Here is a 15,390-nt window from a genome sequence, read left to right on the forward strand (position 1 = left end):
GGCCCACGGTCAAGGCACATATGAGAAAGCAATCAATGAACAACTAAGGTGTTGCCACGAAAAACTGATGATTGATGCTTCTCATCTCTCTCCGTACCTGTCTGTCTGTCCCTATCTATCCCTCTCTCTGACTCTCTTTCTCTGTCTCTGTAAAAAAAAAAAAAAAAAAAAAAGAATAATTCTGGGAGATAAGTCCTTGACTGTGCAGGAGAGGGGAGGATCATCCAGTGCACCTGTGATGTTGGGACGTCCCCATCACACATGGTTGTGGGCTCCTGGCTAGCAGCACTTGCTATTTCTATGCTCTTTCTCCCTAACTAGACCGTTAACTTTTCTGAGGCCTGGAACCGCCTTCTCTAGGATTTGAATTCACCCCTCCTTTGCCGCTACCACCTCTATATTCGCAGCTAACACAGCATTTTCATACACAATGTCCCACTAGGTCCACACAGAAGCACAACTAGTCTGATGTGGCTCCAAGGCCTGAGCCAGGTGCAAGGAATCGGTCCACTTGCAGTCCGGTCACACCTTCAGAACCCCACTTTTGTGGCTTCTGCACATGCTGCTCCTTTTGCTTGGTACCTTTCCACATCCCATATTTCTGGAAAATTCCTAATCATCCTTCAAGATGCAGCTTGAGTAACTCCCAGAATCCACCCCCCAAAACAAAGTTCATCACTCCCTCTCCTGTGCTCCATTGCACCACCATCGAACTATGCGTTAACTTCTCCATCTCCCTCAGAGACAGAACAGAGCAACTGGTGTGCAAAGAGCCTGACCCAGAGATTGCACTGCACAAATAGTCCCTGAATGAATGAATCACACATCTGGGAGCAAAGAGTGAATAATATAAGAAACAAGTGGTACTGAAATCCATAAATGGCTTAGCCTTTCTTGCCTTAGGGACTAGAAAACCATTTCCTCCTGTGCTGCTCAGAGGCTCGGGGAGGAGGCGGTAAAGTGGGAGGTCCCAGCTACTCTGAAGGCTGTCACAGGTAGCCCTCAGCTGTCAGCTTCTCTCGGAATTGTCCTCAGCCAGGGGAGCTGCCCCGCCCAAGTGCCCTCTCTTGGAAGCATCTAGTTGATTAGTTGATACTGGGTAGGAAGGCCCCGCCACCTTGCCTCAGTAGGACACTTCTGCAAGGCGATCTCGCCTCCAGAGCTTCCCTCGGGACAGGCGAGGCTTCTGTTGAGACTACAAGGGCAGTTCAACTTCTTTGCCCAACCACCCTGCTGTCCTCCCTTCTCTACGGGTGATATTCCCAAGGGTACCCCAATAAACCCGTACTCCAGCCTCCGTCTCAAGGAATCTGTTTCCAGGGAACCCGAGCTCAAACAACCGTCGGATCCCCAGCCCAGAGCTGTGTCTGGCACATAGCAGACGCTCAATAAACATTTATTGAGTGAATATGCTGTGTTTATTTTCTCTTGGTCTGTCTATCGGCCAAGGTTCCCGCCACACTTTGCCCTTCAAGGCCTCCTCGTGTACAACAGACGCTCAATAAATGCCCTCGCTCTAGATGTCGGGGGTTGGAAGCTAGCGCCCCAGATACCCCCGGTGCGGCCGGGACGCCCGAGGGGATGGAAGAGGGTTCCAGGGTCCGGACGCGCCGTCTGCCTGCTTTCCGAGTCCTCCAGGACTAGTATAGACGGCGGCGGGGGTGGGAGGGGACGCAGGCGATCAGTGATCCGTCAGTCCCGCAGAACGATTACTTTTTAAAACGCCAAAATGGCGGAATTCTTTTTATTCTTTCCTTTATGGCAAAAATAATAATTATCCCATTTTCCGTTATCAAAATCAGAAATGAACGGAAGGAAAGAGAAAGTTTGCCAAATGACCTATTTCCAAAACCCCGCCCTCTACTATACACCCTGCCATTAATAAAAAAACAACTCTTAATTGATAGCATTTCTCTAAAAACGAAGCCTCCTCTCTCCCAGCCTCCAGATCCCGGCCCGCAGCAGCAGGGCGGACGCCCTCCAGCCCCGCACCCGCCCGGCCCTCCGCACTCCGCCAGACTCCCTTCGGCTCCCGCTCTCCCGAGCCTCTGCCCCAGCCCGCGCCCCCCGCCGGAGGTGCTGGGAAGGAGCGGCGCACCGGGGCCGCAGACCCGGTCCCTCACCGTGGGAGGCGAGGCGAGGCGGGGCCGGGGTGCGCGGCGCTCCCACCCCCCGGGTCAGAGCCCACTGGCCTGCGGTCTCCCTACCTGCGAGGCCAGCCTGTGGCAGCCCAGCGCGGACCCACGGTCCGAGCCCAGCGCGGCACGCGCCTGCGCGCACTGGGGGGCGGGCCCGCTTCCCTGCAGAACGCGGGCGCGGACCGCGCGCGGCACTGATTTGAGGGGAGCGGGCCTGCGGGTTGGGCAGCACCCGCGCCCTCTTCTTGCCTTCCTGCGAGGCCTGGCCGCGTGGGCCTAAAGTCCCTTCCCTCCTGGGGCCCGACTGTTGCGCGGGGTAGGCAGATGGAGACTTTTTCTGCCAGCCACAACCAGCAGCGCGCAGGCGGGTGCACACACCACCCAGATGGAAGAATGAGCCCGGTGGTCCCCCAAGCTGAGAAGGCAGTGGCAGAAGATGAGGCTACACTCCTGCAAGCCCCTCGGCCGGGTAGCTGCACTATCCAAAGCCTTCCCCCTGCTCCTGCCTTCCGCCTGCAGAAAGGGAGCCAGGGAGCTTCTTGAAACGTCCCGAGAGTTAGTGGTCTGCGACCTAAGCAGGCCACGCGCGGCGTGGGTTCTGACCTTGGCCCTGCCCCTGTTAAAGGCAGTATTAAAACTGCTCCTGCATTTGGATGATTCCACTTACATTGGCTGAGAGTGTGACCTGGGTCACATCACTTGATGCTCCTGGTCCTTCCTTCATTTCTTCATTTGTAAGAACAGTTACCTACTTCCTGGCATATGGTTGTTTTTAGTAACCATTCCTGTTGAGGTGTTGCCTTGAGCAAGTCACTGCTCCTCTATGCTTCAAGTTCCTTAGCTGATCTATCTCTTAACCTCCACAAGATATAACTAGTCAAATCTCCCTTTATTGGTTCCTGTGGCAGAAAATACTTCTCTTTCTTACATGTCACAGCTATAACTTAACACAGATTTGTGTAATTCAAGAGGGCTTGCCTGGTCAAGGCAGAAAGGAGACTTCTCGCTCCACCCTCCACTGCCGCCCTCCCCCTCTCTCTGTAAAATCAATAAATAAAATGAAGGAAGGAAGGAAAGGAGGAAGGAGAAGGGAAGGGAAGGGAAGGAAACATTAGTTTTTGTATTCCTAGCACCCAACACAAAGCTAGATGCTGAATTGGTGCTCAATAAATGTCTATTGATTGACTGAATGATGTACTGCATGCAGATAAAAACAGCACTTCTTGGTACATTCCATAGCCCCAGTCCCCCCTCCCACACCAATGCTTTTAATCTATTCTAATCCTTTAAGGTGGTGGCCACCGGTGGGACCTCCAGGCTCCTGATTTCAAGTCCTAATGAGAAAAACTGTTCCTGATTAATTGTAGGCAAATTCCTCAAATTGTTGTGAGCACCAGGTTTAAATGTATGCAGCACCTAACTATTCTGGTTGCTACGCCAATGAGTTACATGTGTTCTTCCTTGCTGTGAAGCCAGTTTTTAATCACATCTCATAATATTGGGAACAGGATTGCATCAGTTGAGGATGCTGGTTGCCATAACAATAGGTTTCTTTTTACACACCAGTACACACACAACCATCCACTCATTTTTTTCCCCCTCATCTCTACCCCTAGGCTGTGCTTGTTCTGGATTCCAAAGGGTTTATTTTAGGATTTCAGATGATTAAAAGAATGTGGTGAAGCTACACAAACATGGCTTCTCAGCAACATGCATCCTGGAGACAGTGATTAAGACAGACCAGCAGAGTCTGAGCTGGAGAACCCTGAAATGAACAACATAAATTTGAGTTGCTGAGATACTATTTTTCTGCTCATTAACAGTATGTTGTTCTTCACACCTTGGGTGAGCTGGCCTGCACGAACACCTTCAGGGATGGAAAGCCCCGCCCCAGCTGATGTGATCTGGAGAAGGTTCTGCCTCTTATACAGCCAGTTTGTTCAGCTGGTTTAGTGCGCCCTCGGGAGGAACTGAACAAGTCCAATCCTTTTCTCAAGTCACAGCTCCCTTTTACAAGTTAAGAGCCCCAGTATCTTCTCCAAGTCAACCCCCTAACCAATTCTTCAAAAATATTGGTGACTAGAAACACCGAGAAAACTTGTTTGTGAGCAGCCCACACCTTTCTGTTTCTACAGGTTTTAATTCACCATTGGGGCAGTTCATGTATTTCAGGAAAATCATCAGGATGTGCCTTGTTTTTAACCTTTGTGTGTGTGTGTGTGTGGCAGAGACAAAGAGTCAGAGAGAGGGACAGATAGGGACAGACAGACAGGAAGGGAGAGAGATGAGAAACATCAATTCATTGTTGCAGCTCCTTAGTTGTTCATTGCTTTCTCATATGTGCCTTGACCGGGGGGCTACAGCAGACCGAGTGACCCCTTGCTTGAGCCAGCAGCCTTGGGTTCAAGCCAGTGAGCCTTGCTCAAACCATGTGAGCCCGCGCTCAAGCTGGCGACCTCGGGGTCTCAAACCTGGGTCTTCCACATCCCAATCCGATGCTCTATCCACTGCGCCACCGCCTGGTAAGGCAGGATGTGCCTTTTTATGTAAGTGTGAAAACACTTTTGGTTCCAGTGGCATGGCAGACTTTGCAATAGGGAGCCCTTTCAAACACAAACATCCCCAAAACCCTGGATAAAATATTACAAGAAAGGAAAATCAGCAGGAGCCAAAAACAGAGCGGCAAACAGAGCAAGGAGTGCTGATGCCTCCCTTGTCCTGGAGGTAGTTACTGGGTAGAGACAGGAACCAGCTGCTAGGGACTTGGGTTTCATCCCACACATGATGACAGGTGGTGGGATACTGGGTCCATGTGATACTGGGAGTTGGAACTAAACCCGGTATATAAAGACTGGACACCCCCAACCCCTGGAACATATACTTGTGGGCCCCCTGGTGGGAAAGGCAGGGGAGGCCTAAGTTTCCACCAAACACGAGTAGCTTCAATTCGCTTTTCTCCCTGGGTATGGCTGTATTTTATCCAGCACACCACAGACTGACAAAATTTCTATCCGACTTTGGGAATTGATGCTTATATTTATAATCACTAGGAAATTTTATCTCAGTGAGCGCCAGAGCCCCAGCTGTTTCTTTGACCCACCCTGCTAAATATCTGAAACTTGTTCTCAACATACTGTCAGGATTCATGTTTTATGATGATGCTCAGGCACCCAACGAAAAAGAATCAGTTGATCAAGTTGTATTAGTTTACTATTGCTGCTAAATACACATCACCACAAGGTTACTAGCTTAAAACACCAATCTATCTTGTAGTTCTCGAGGTCAGAGGTCCAAAGTGGGTCTCACTGGGTCTCAAGGTGTCAGCAGAGGATCTGCACCTTCCTTGGTTTATGGCCTTTGACTCCATCATCAAAGCCAGAAATGGACTGTAAATGCCACTTTACGTCACTGTGACTCTTGCCTTCTCTTTTAGGGACCCTTGTGATTATGTTGGGCCACCCAAATAATTCAGGATTACCTCATTTTAAGGTCAGCTGATCAGCAAATTTAATTTTATCTGCAACCTTAATCTCCCTTTGCCATATAACATATTCATGGGTTCCAGGAGTTAGGACAGGGGTCAGGAACGTTTTTGTGGCTGAGAGAGCCCTGAATGCCACATATTTTAAAATGTAATTCCATGAGAGCCATACAGTGACCCGTGTATGTTACGCATTATCCAATAAAAATTTGGTGGTGTCCCAGGGGACAGCTGTGATTGGCTCCAGCCACCCGCAACCATGAACATGAGCGGTAGGAAATGGATTGTAATACATGAGAATGTTTCATATTTTTAACGTTATTATCTTTCTTATTAAAGATTTGTCTGTGAGCTAGATGCAGCCATCAAAAGAGCCACATCTGGCTCATGAGCTATAGGTTCCCGACCCCTGAGTTAGGACATGGACATCTTTTAGAGACCACCATTCTGATTAAAAACTAACCGTAGCCTGACCTGTGGTGGTGCACTGGATGGGGTGTTAACCTGGAATGCTGAGGTTGCTGGTTTGAGACCCCAGGCTTGCCTGGTCAGGGAAAATATGGGAAGTGACTCCTATGAGTTCGTGCTTCCTGCTCCCCCCACTCCCTCTCTCTCTCAAATCAGGGAAGGAATAGAATATATTTTTTGTGATAGAGACAGAGAGAGGGGCAGATAGGGACAGACAAGAAGGGAGAGAGATGAGAAGCATCAATTCTTTGTTGCCGTACCTTAGTTGTTTATTGATTGCTTTCTCATATGTACCTTGACTGGGGGACTACAGGAGAGCGAATGACCCCTTGCTCAAGCCAGTGACCATGGGGTCATTCATGTCTATGATCCAACACTCAAGCCAGCGACCCCATGCTCAAGCTGGCTACCTTGGGGTTTCGAACCTGGGTTGTCTGCATCCCAGTTTGATGTTCTATCCACTGCGAACCTGGTCAGGCTCAATGAATAAAATTTTAAAAACAAAAAAGTCAAGTTGGTCAAGTAACTGATCTTCTTATGAAGTGCTGATGGTCACAGTCACCTTCATAGCATCATGGTATAACATACATTATTCTCATAGCGATGGCAGAGATGCAAAAAAAATGAGCCCAACTGTGTGCTCTGCTCCCCCACCTTGATCTGAGAGAGAGAGAGAAGCATCAGTTCACGGTTCTACTTAGTTGTACAACTATTAATTGCTTCTCATACCTGCCCTGAAAAGGACTTGAGCCAGCGAACTTGGGGTCAAGCCATTGTCCTCAGGATCGAGCTGGAGACCTTGGCACTCTGGGATGATGCTCTGCCTACTGTGCCACTGGCTGTGCAAGTGCTTCTTAAGCCTTCTGTCCTGTTATTTCCTGTAGCTGCAGTAATAAACTACTACAAATTCAGTGGCTTAAAACAACATAAATTTACCTAACAGTTCTGGAGATCAGAAGTCCAAAATGTGTTTCGCTGGGTCAAGATCAAGGTGTTGACAGTAATCTAATCTACCATACATTCAGTGAGGCCTTTAATTAAAGTGTTTAGAGAATGTGACTTTGGACTATGGTGATTCAAAGTGCTTCCTGAAAACACCTATGAGCATCAATCATCTTACTAAAATCACAGCCACAGCTGGAGAGGCTTCAGTTCCTGCTGGGTCTGCAGAGGCAATGTCATCATTAGTGTTTTCCAACCGTCAGTATAGACTGGTCCACAAGAGTTAATCACCCTGCTGTTGTGATGATTACAGACCTAATAATCTTAGTTGAATTAGCATATGCTCAGGGTAATTTCTGCCTTGTGGTCCCAGAAATAATTTTCACCAGTTCCCAACTGCAAAACAGTTGAAAAGCACTGATCTATATATAGCAAAGGTGAATGAAAGCTGTAATTTAAGATATTTGTTCAGTCCAATGATACTGCCGTTGTCTACTCAACAATCACATTGAAATTTAGGTTCTGAATCTCCTTCTTCCTCTGCCTATTATACAGAGGAAGATGACCCATTATCTGCCTTAAACCTTCTTAATGTACAGAAGAAATTCTGCAGGGTTGTTTCCTCACCTTTTTGCCAGAACTGGCCCAGAATTCAGCTGAGGAAACACCTACTAAGGGCTGAGAGGTCACGTACTAACACTGAGCAGGTTAGAACTGGGGAGTGGTGTGGCGAGTAGGGAGCCTCACTCAGAGGGACACTCACAGAGTACAAAAGAACTGATGCGGTTAGGGACTTCAAAACTGTTGCACTGAGACAGGGTCAAGGGGCTGTTTAGCCTGAGGACCTTCACAAGAGCAGAAAGTAACATGAGCTCTGTGGCCTGACGAATAAGCAATGGTTCCCTGGCTCTGCCCTCTGGAAAGGTCTGACCAAACCAGCAGCAATGAACAGCACAAGGTGTCCCAGGTAGTTCTCCACAGCACTACAAGTCGGGCTGTTCGGATTGCCGAACCTCCATTCCTGTGTATTCTCATCACTTACTGAGCACTATACTGGAGGCCCATTTGTGGGGTTGCTGCAGGACAGCCAGGTATATCATTCTAAGTAAGCTATTTCAGCTCTCCAAGGCCAATTACGTAACTGTATGCACTCATCTTTTTAACAAATGGAAGCATACATGGTGGCTGGGATACAAATGTGCATCTATCCTGGATGTGGCTGCTGCCTCAGAAAGCTACCTTAGGCCCTGGCTGGATAGCTTGGTTGGTTCGAGCAGTGGTCGGCAAACTCACTAGTCAACAGAACCAAGTATCAACAGTACAACTGAAATTTCTTTTGAGAGCCAAATTTTTTAAAACTTAAACTATATAGGTTGGTACATTCCTTATCGAGGCAGCGCCCGCACATGGTATTTTGTAGAAGAGCAACACTCAAGGGGCCAAAGAGCTGCATGTGGTTCGCGAGCCGCAGTTTGCTGACCAAGAGGTCAGAGCATCATCCTGAAGCAGAGGTTGCCAGGCTGATTCCATCAGGGAACATATAGATGACTATGTTCCCATCTCTCCCCCACCCCCTCTAAAGTCCATACAATAAATAAAAAATACAACAGTAGATCTATGCATTAGTGTATACCCTAAGTAAAAAACAAGTTGCACAACACAACTCAAGGTATGAACAACTTATTGTAGCCCATGGGCAGTGACCAGAGAAGTCAGGGCAGATACAGATACTACCAACAGTGGCTACCTCAGTAAGAGGGGCTCTAAAGGAGATACTGCACAGTCCAAGTCCGTATTACCTTTGTAATTATACCAGAACTTAAGAAACATACACTGCCACAGGAATAAAATTGAAGAGGTCAGATAACGCTTTCAGAAATAAAGGTAAATAGCCAACATTTAGAGTGCTCCAAGCCTAAACTAAGGACTTTAGAAAAGACGGTCAATGCTTTCTAGATTATCTGAGAAATAATTGTCATGGAAACTGTTCAAATTGCTACAAGATAAAACGGGTAAATTTTTTGTGACAGTAAAAGTTAATATTAAAAAGATTTACTATTTTTAAGCCTTACTACTACTAGCTGGCAGCGGTATTTATTTTGGTGCGGTTCTGAGTCATTTTCACGTATAACTCATGGATGACACCAAAGTACAAAAAGGGCCAAGGACTAGGTTGGTCCCAAACTCATTATTTATGATGAGCTGAGAACAAGTCAGGGACTGCAACTATAATTCAAATGGACCACTTGACAAGAATCTGGCACTAAATGGGAATACACAATAAATTCAAAATGAGCCTTTCCCTCGGTAAGCATTTTATTGAGGAGATATAGCATAAATAAAATAGGTTAACAAAGTAGGGGAGATACCAAAGATGAAAAACAGCAACACAGGAGCAGGCAGGACCTAAACTGGCCATAAAGGCACTATGGTGTCATAAACAGTCAGGTAAAAGGAAGGGAATCAAGATGTTACTCACTTCTCTTTTGCTCTCTATCAGCTTAATACACCGCCTAGTCACAGATCAGTATGTGGCATACTGTAGAACCTGTCAATTCAACTTGCCAGTTAGCAAGGAACTAAACATTTTACCAGTCAACAATGTTCTCAAGTGGGCCAATGCTATAGTGGTTTAGCTATCTAATGCCGTAGGTCTGCAGATACGGAATAAGACTAGCTTTTTATGAAGTTGGTCTTTGCTATTACTAGAAAGCTTTTACAAGCGTAGGAATTTACCTATATCCACTATGGGCCAGCTTACCCTGTGGACAAACCTGCTTATTACACCATGGTGTAACATTAACATGAGATGTGTCCTATTTTTAGGGTCAAATTCCACTTTATAAAATCCCCATACCCTCTCTAAGTTTTTCTTCTTCCCTTAAAAAAATAAGAGAACTTTGGTCAAAGCCAAGTCTTAAACTAACTTGTCCTTAAAACACTCAAATCTGAAGAGCAGTGGAGGCTTGCCTCTTTCAAAGTCATTAACTTGTGTTCTTTCAAATTGGCAAAACAATGAACTATAATTATAGGCACCAGTTTCTACTCGAAATTCTGCAGTTTATATGGGAAAAAAACCCCGATTTCTTATAAATATCTAAATTAAAAAGTACCAAAGTAAAGAAAGTAAGATTTCATTATTCAAATCCATTAATATAGGCAAAATTATAAAACAGATTGACTACAAAATATTTTATTTTTAACTTAAATTGTTAAACGGGTAGTTACAATGACTTTGGCAAATTTGATTAACAAATCAATGTTATCCAAATTGAATAATTTATTGCTGGTCTGAGGCTTGCCTTGTTTTACATTTAAGTAGAATTTTACATTGTTTTCACAAACGGAGAGTATCAATATTTAAAGGAATTAATAGTGACCTAGTCAATAAGGCAATCATCTTGGTAGCAAATTTTTATTGAAATCTTACATAACTCAGGCTTTATAAAAAGCCAATATCATTGAAAATGGGTTCTCCCTCTAAAGCCTTAAGTACCCAAAGCCTGAAAAAGTTTAAATTTAAAAGTAAGCAAATAAAACAACAAAACCCTTGCAGCAGATCCTGCTGAAATACTTAAAAAAAATCTAAATGAGCTTAATCTTTACAAAAGTTATTTTAGCTCAAAAGCTATAAAATCAAAGTTATCTTAATTCTAAAAAGAAGGGAGGAGGTCTTCATGCCACCATTTTGTTAGAACCCTTATCTTTTTCATCAAATTTGGCCACAAATCAATATTCTGTGTGCCCTTGTTTTCAGAAGATTCCTCTTGCAGAAGAGGCCAAGTACAAACATGGAAGAAGAACGCCTAAGCAAGTAGGAAAGTGTCCCATAACAGTGTGCAAGAATGGCGAGTTCTGGGTTAATCTCTGGAACTCGATCTGGACCGTGACCTTGACTTTGAATGGGACCTAGAGCGGGATCTTGAAGCTCTTTTTGGTGCAGGGGACACAGAATGGGCCTTTGAGGGTGGAGCAGGTAGGGGAGAATGAGAACGAGACTGGCTCCTCGATCTAGATTTTGACTTTATATCACCTTTTCCATTTTCTTTGGGGGAGCGAGACCGAGAACGAGACCTGCTTTGAGATTTCTCATACTCATCCTTTGACCTGCTTCGAGAGTGTGAACGGGAGCCGCGATCAGACTTGGGCTTCGATTTGCTCTTTGACCTAGATTTCCTGCCTTTTGACCGAGATCGTGATCGACCTTTGCTTCGAGACCTGGATCTGAACAAGAAAAGCCAGATTTCTCTTTCAATACCTTGCCAGAACACAAAAGTACTCCGCAAACAAATACAGTAACATTCAGAGAAAGACCCATTACTTACCTGGAGCGACTTTTTGAGACACTTCGTGATCGACTGCGGCTGCTCCTGCGACTCCTACTTCGTGATCTCCTTCTAGACCGTGACCTGTATGAACCACGACAAAATCTTCATCTCAACACGTCTGTGCCACTTACAAACCAACAAAATGTAATTACTTACAATTTAAATCCATCAAAACATCTGAAAAGAACCCAACGATGCAGCCAAAAACTGACCTAACTTCAATTAAGCATCAATTAAAATACTCCCATTTGAATTCTTTGTTTTTGGCAAATATTGTTTCCTCCCCTCTCCATTACCCTACAAGTTACCTTGATCTGCTTCCAGAATAAGACCGCCTATGGCTTGTTCGTGCTTTATCTTCAATGAGCCTAATATTTCTGCCATTAATTTCTGTTCCATCTAGTTTATCTAAAGCACGCTTCATGTCAGAGTAGGAGCGAAACTCAATCACTCCTTCGTTTGTGCGTTCTTTGTGAGCATCTGCATAAGTAACTTCACCTGCCTGTCTCATGAAATCCTAAAAAAAAAAAACAGCCACAAGACAGGTCAGACGCAAAACCCAAAGAAAAAAAACCTACCCTTTAAACATTAGTATCACTTTTATTTTGAATCATAGCACATACTTTTAAATCTTGCCAACTGCAGCGACTAGAAAGATTTTCTACAATAAGCCTGAATTCTGTACGAACAGGTGGTCCATATTTGTCTCTGCCAGAAGTTCTCCGACTGCTGTATCCACCTCCTCCACCTTTATCACATGAAGAAAACAATTAGATGCTTTGTAATGACAGGGACACATGTTTTTGAAAGTTAGTACAAACATATCAACTTTTATTTACTGGAGTAGGACTTTGCTATTATACTGCTAAACCTTTGATACAGTTGTGATTTGCCACAAATTAAATTAAGGGCAAGCCAAATAGACTAAATCCAACTAAACTTCTCCTACAATCTGTTAGAGAGTGACTGCTCCTTTATTCAATTTACCTCGCTAAGTTTTATTTTACAGAACATTGTAAAATATAAAACTTAACTGATTACATGCATTTCTACATTTTACAAAAATGTTTACTAGTTACACTAAGTACTTACATCACAGTGTGAGGTTTTGGTGGTGGTTTGGCCACAAAACACGCAAGGTAACAGTCACCTAGTTCAGATTAACCAGTTTTGTCTAACCCTTGGAATCCTCACCATCACCCTGCGTCTAATGGCAAAAGGCTGCTGTCGTCATGGCTTCCGGTAAGGTCAGCCAAAGGGTCATAGGGCAAGGGTCACACAATGTATGGAAAAGCCAAGGCCAATCAGGAAAGGCAGTCATCTTAGCCTCAGTGGACACAGCCTCAGCCCCATTGGTCACTTTCAAATTGAAACATCAAGGACTTGTTAAAAAGTTTGAATTCAACATGCAACAATTTCAACATCAAACATTTCACATAACCCTCCCCCCAACTCCTCCCAGTAACATGCCCCCATTAGTTCAAATACAGCATGAAGCTTACTTAGATCTACTTGTGGTCAATACCACATTAAGTCAATATACAATTTTCTTCGGCCCCTGTCAATTTTAATAACTCAATATATTAAGATCTACACTTAAACCCCCCCCATTGCCCGTCCCCACCCCAACTCCATCCCACCCTGCCCCCAAACTTCTACTCTAAGACAGTCACATTTCTGACTAACGCACTGACAGGTAAGCGAGGGAGATACAACAAATACAGTCATCCCTCACTTCCTCCGTGGGCAGAGGCCACGACAGTGCTGACAGGGGCCCAGAACAAGCCACCCCCTCCCAACTTAGCAAAGAAACCCCAAATACCCAAACTCTGACTAAGCAAACCCCATAACCCAACCTCCGCGCTCCGGCGTCCAGGGGCTGCCCCTCCCGGCAGTCGCGAAGGCTGCGGGTCTCTGGGACACCTGTGTCAAACGACCCCGCCCATCGCGGCTGCCCGGGCTGGGAGGCCCCACCCCGCCCCTTCTACGCCTGCGCCCGCCCCCTGGTCCCAAAGGCGCGGAGCGCGCTGGGGGGGTGGAACTCACTGCGGCTTCCGTAGCTGTAGCCGTCGCGATCGCGGCGCGGGCCCCGGGCGTGCTCCACGATCACACGCTCGCCGCAGAGATCCTTGCCGTTCAGCTCGTAAACGGCGTCGTCGGCGTCGCGGGAGTCCTCGAACTCCACGAAGCCGTACCTAGGGGGCGGTGCGAGGATCGGGACGGGCGGGGGGACAGGGGCATTAGGACAGGGACACGCACGCGGCCCCGCCCCCTCGCGCGCTCCCGCGGCCTCGCGCCGCCGCCATCTTGGAGGCCGTGCGACGCGGCGCCGCGGCCTTGATCGGCTATTTTCTTTTGGAGTGCCCCGCCGATGCCAGGCGCGAGGCGCTGCGGAATGACACAGGTGCCCAGGTGCCAACTCACCCATTTTTAAGGTCTATTTCGAGGAGGCGGCCATAGCCACTGAAAAAGCGCTGGATGTCCTTCTCCCGGACGTGGTAGCTAAGGCGTCCTATGTAGACGCGCGGCATGTCCGTGGCGGGCGAGGGCCCCCGAGGGCTGGCAGTCGAACGGAGGACCGCAAGACAGGAGCCGCGGTGCGGCTGTGGAGACGTCTAGAGCCCAAACACGCGCCTCCCACGACAGCGGCGGCCAAGTCCAGCCACACAATGGTGTGCGCGCGCGCCAGTGTTACGCTATAAGGGCGGGCGGCTGGGGCGGGGCCGGCGCGTTACGTCAGTGCGCAGCACGTAGCCTCCCGCGCCTTGTTGCGGTAGAGCCCTCTGCTCGAGGGTGATCGGCGGGGAACGCCGACCGCGAGGTTTCCAGAAAGTGCTGTTCTACTTGCTCACAGAATTTACTCCACTATCTCTGTAAGGGCAGTATCCCGTCGTCCTGACGCGGACTTGTCTTCTAATTCGTACTTTCCAAAAGCTTTCCTCCGCGTGATCTCTTTGGGACTGGCGCTTGGGAGGCGGACTAGGAGAAACCCCGTCTTTCATTGGTCCTCGGGGTTGTCATACTAGGTCTTTGTGGTCTCGATTGGTCCCTTAGTACGAGGCTTGCCCGTTCTTTCACGGATTGGCTCACGCGGTAGGGAACGCGCTCATTTCACGGAATCCGAGGTTTGCGCTCAGGAGTTGTGACTCCGCTGGTGTCGATTTGCGAGCTAACGTTACCCACAGGCTTCTATTTTTCGTGGTCTCGTTCACAGCCGTCGTCAGCCTTTACCCTTTCGCTACACGTCCCCTTATCAGTCTGTGGGTCTTTTATGAAAGACTGGCAGCTAGAGTCACCTGTAGATTGCGGTGTACACGCAACCCAACACGCGCCGTAAGTGTTCATTCACGAAGGGAACACAGCCAAGGTCTCTGGCCCAAGAAAGTGGAGCAAGACCTGGCAGCCCTCCTACCGAGTTGCTCGCTTTTCCTCCCCCATATGAAGAGTCTGTTGCTCCAATGCCACCCCTTCCCCCATTGATTTGGAAGGCTCCTTACTCATATGGGAGAAATACACCTCTTTTAGTTTATCTCTAGCGAGGACATTTAGAGCTGGAGAACTCGATGAAAACCCCAACGGAGTAAGTATAACTGGAGAGGGGAAGACCCAGAGTACTTTGAAACTTAGGTGCAGGGAAGGATACTAGAGAGGTCGGGAAAACCCGGGAAAGCATGGCGTCACAGAGGCTAAGACAGAACAGGGCACCACTGACTGACATTAAGTTGACCAACGTTTTTACAATGAAAAGGAGGACAAAAAAATTGAAAACAATATCGTAAATAGAAATATTTTATTCATTGCAACAATAATACACTATAATATGATAAATGCATAATAAAAACATTTGTAATATTTTTATATTGTAATTATGCTTGCCTATTAATTTTTAATAATAGTAAGAAAAAAGTACTCATTTAGATACAAATACATCACACGCAATGGATTGACTCTGCATCGATTGAATATGGACATTTACAGATTAGTCTTCCAATATCAGAAAGGAGGACATGTAGGAGGACACTTTTCCAGGGAG

At 46.8% G+C, this 15,390-nt stretch overlaps 1 protein-coding gene across 1 annotated transcript; it reads right to left on the bottom strand.

Annotated features, from left to right (window-relative positions):
• Positions 1-10,206: 10,206 nt before the first annotated feature.
• SRSF6 (serine and arginine rich splicing factor 6) lies at positions 10,207-14,043 on the bottom strand. Its single transcript, XM_066387747.1, has 6 exons — positions 13,782-14,043; positions 13,404-13,552; positions 11,981-12,105; positions 11,666-11,874; positions 11,355-11,438; positions 10,207-11,253 (listed from the first exon to the last, which is right to left on the bottom strand). Exons 1-6 carry the CDS (start codon positions 13,886-13,888, stop codon positions 10,890-10,892), a joined length of 1,038 nt encoding a protein of 345 aa, XP_066243844.1. The 5' UTR covers positions 13,889-14,043; the 3' UTR covers positions 10,207-10,889.
• Positions 14,044-15,390: the final 1,347 nt, after the last annotated feature.

This window comes from Saccopteryx leptura, chromosome 5, assembly GCF_036850995.1.
Source record: "Saccopteryx leptura isolate mSacLep1 chromosome 5, mSacLep1_pri_phased_curated, whole genome shotgun sequence".
NCBI classification, from domain to species: Eukaryota; Metazoa; Chordata; class Mammalia; order Chiroptera; family Emballonuridae; genus Saccopteryx; species Saccopteryx leptura.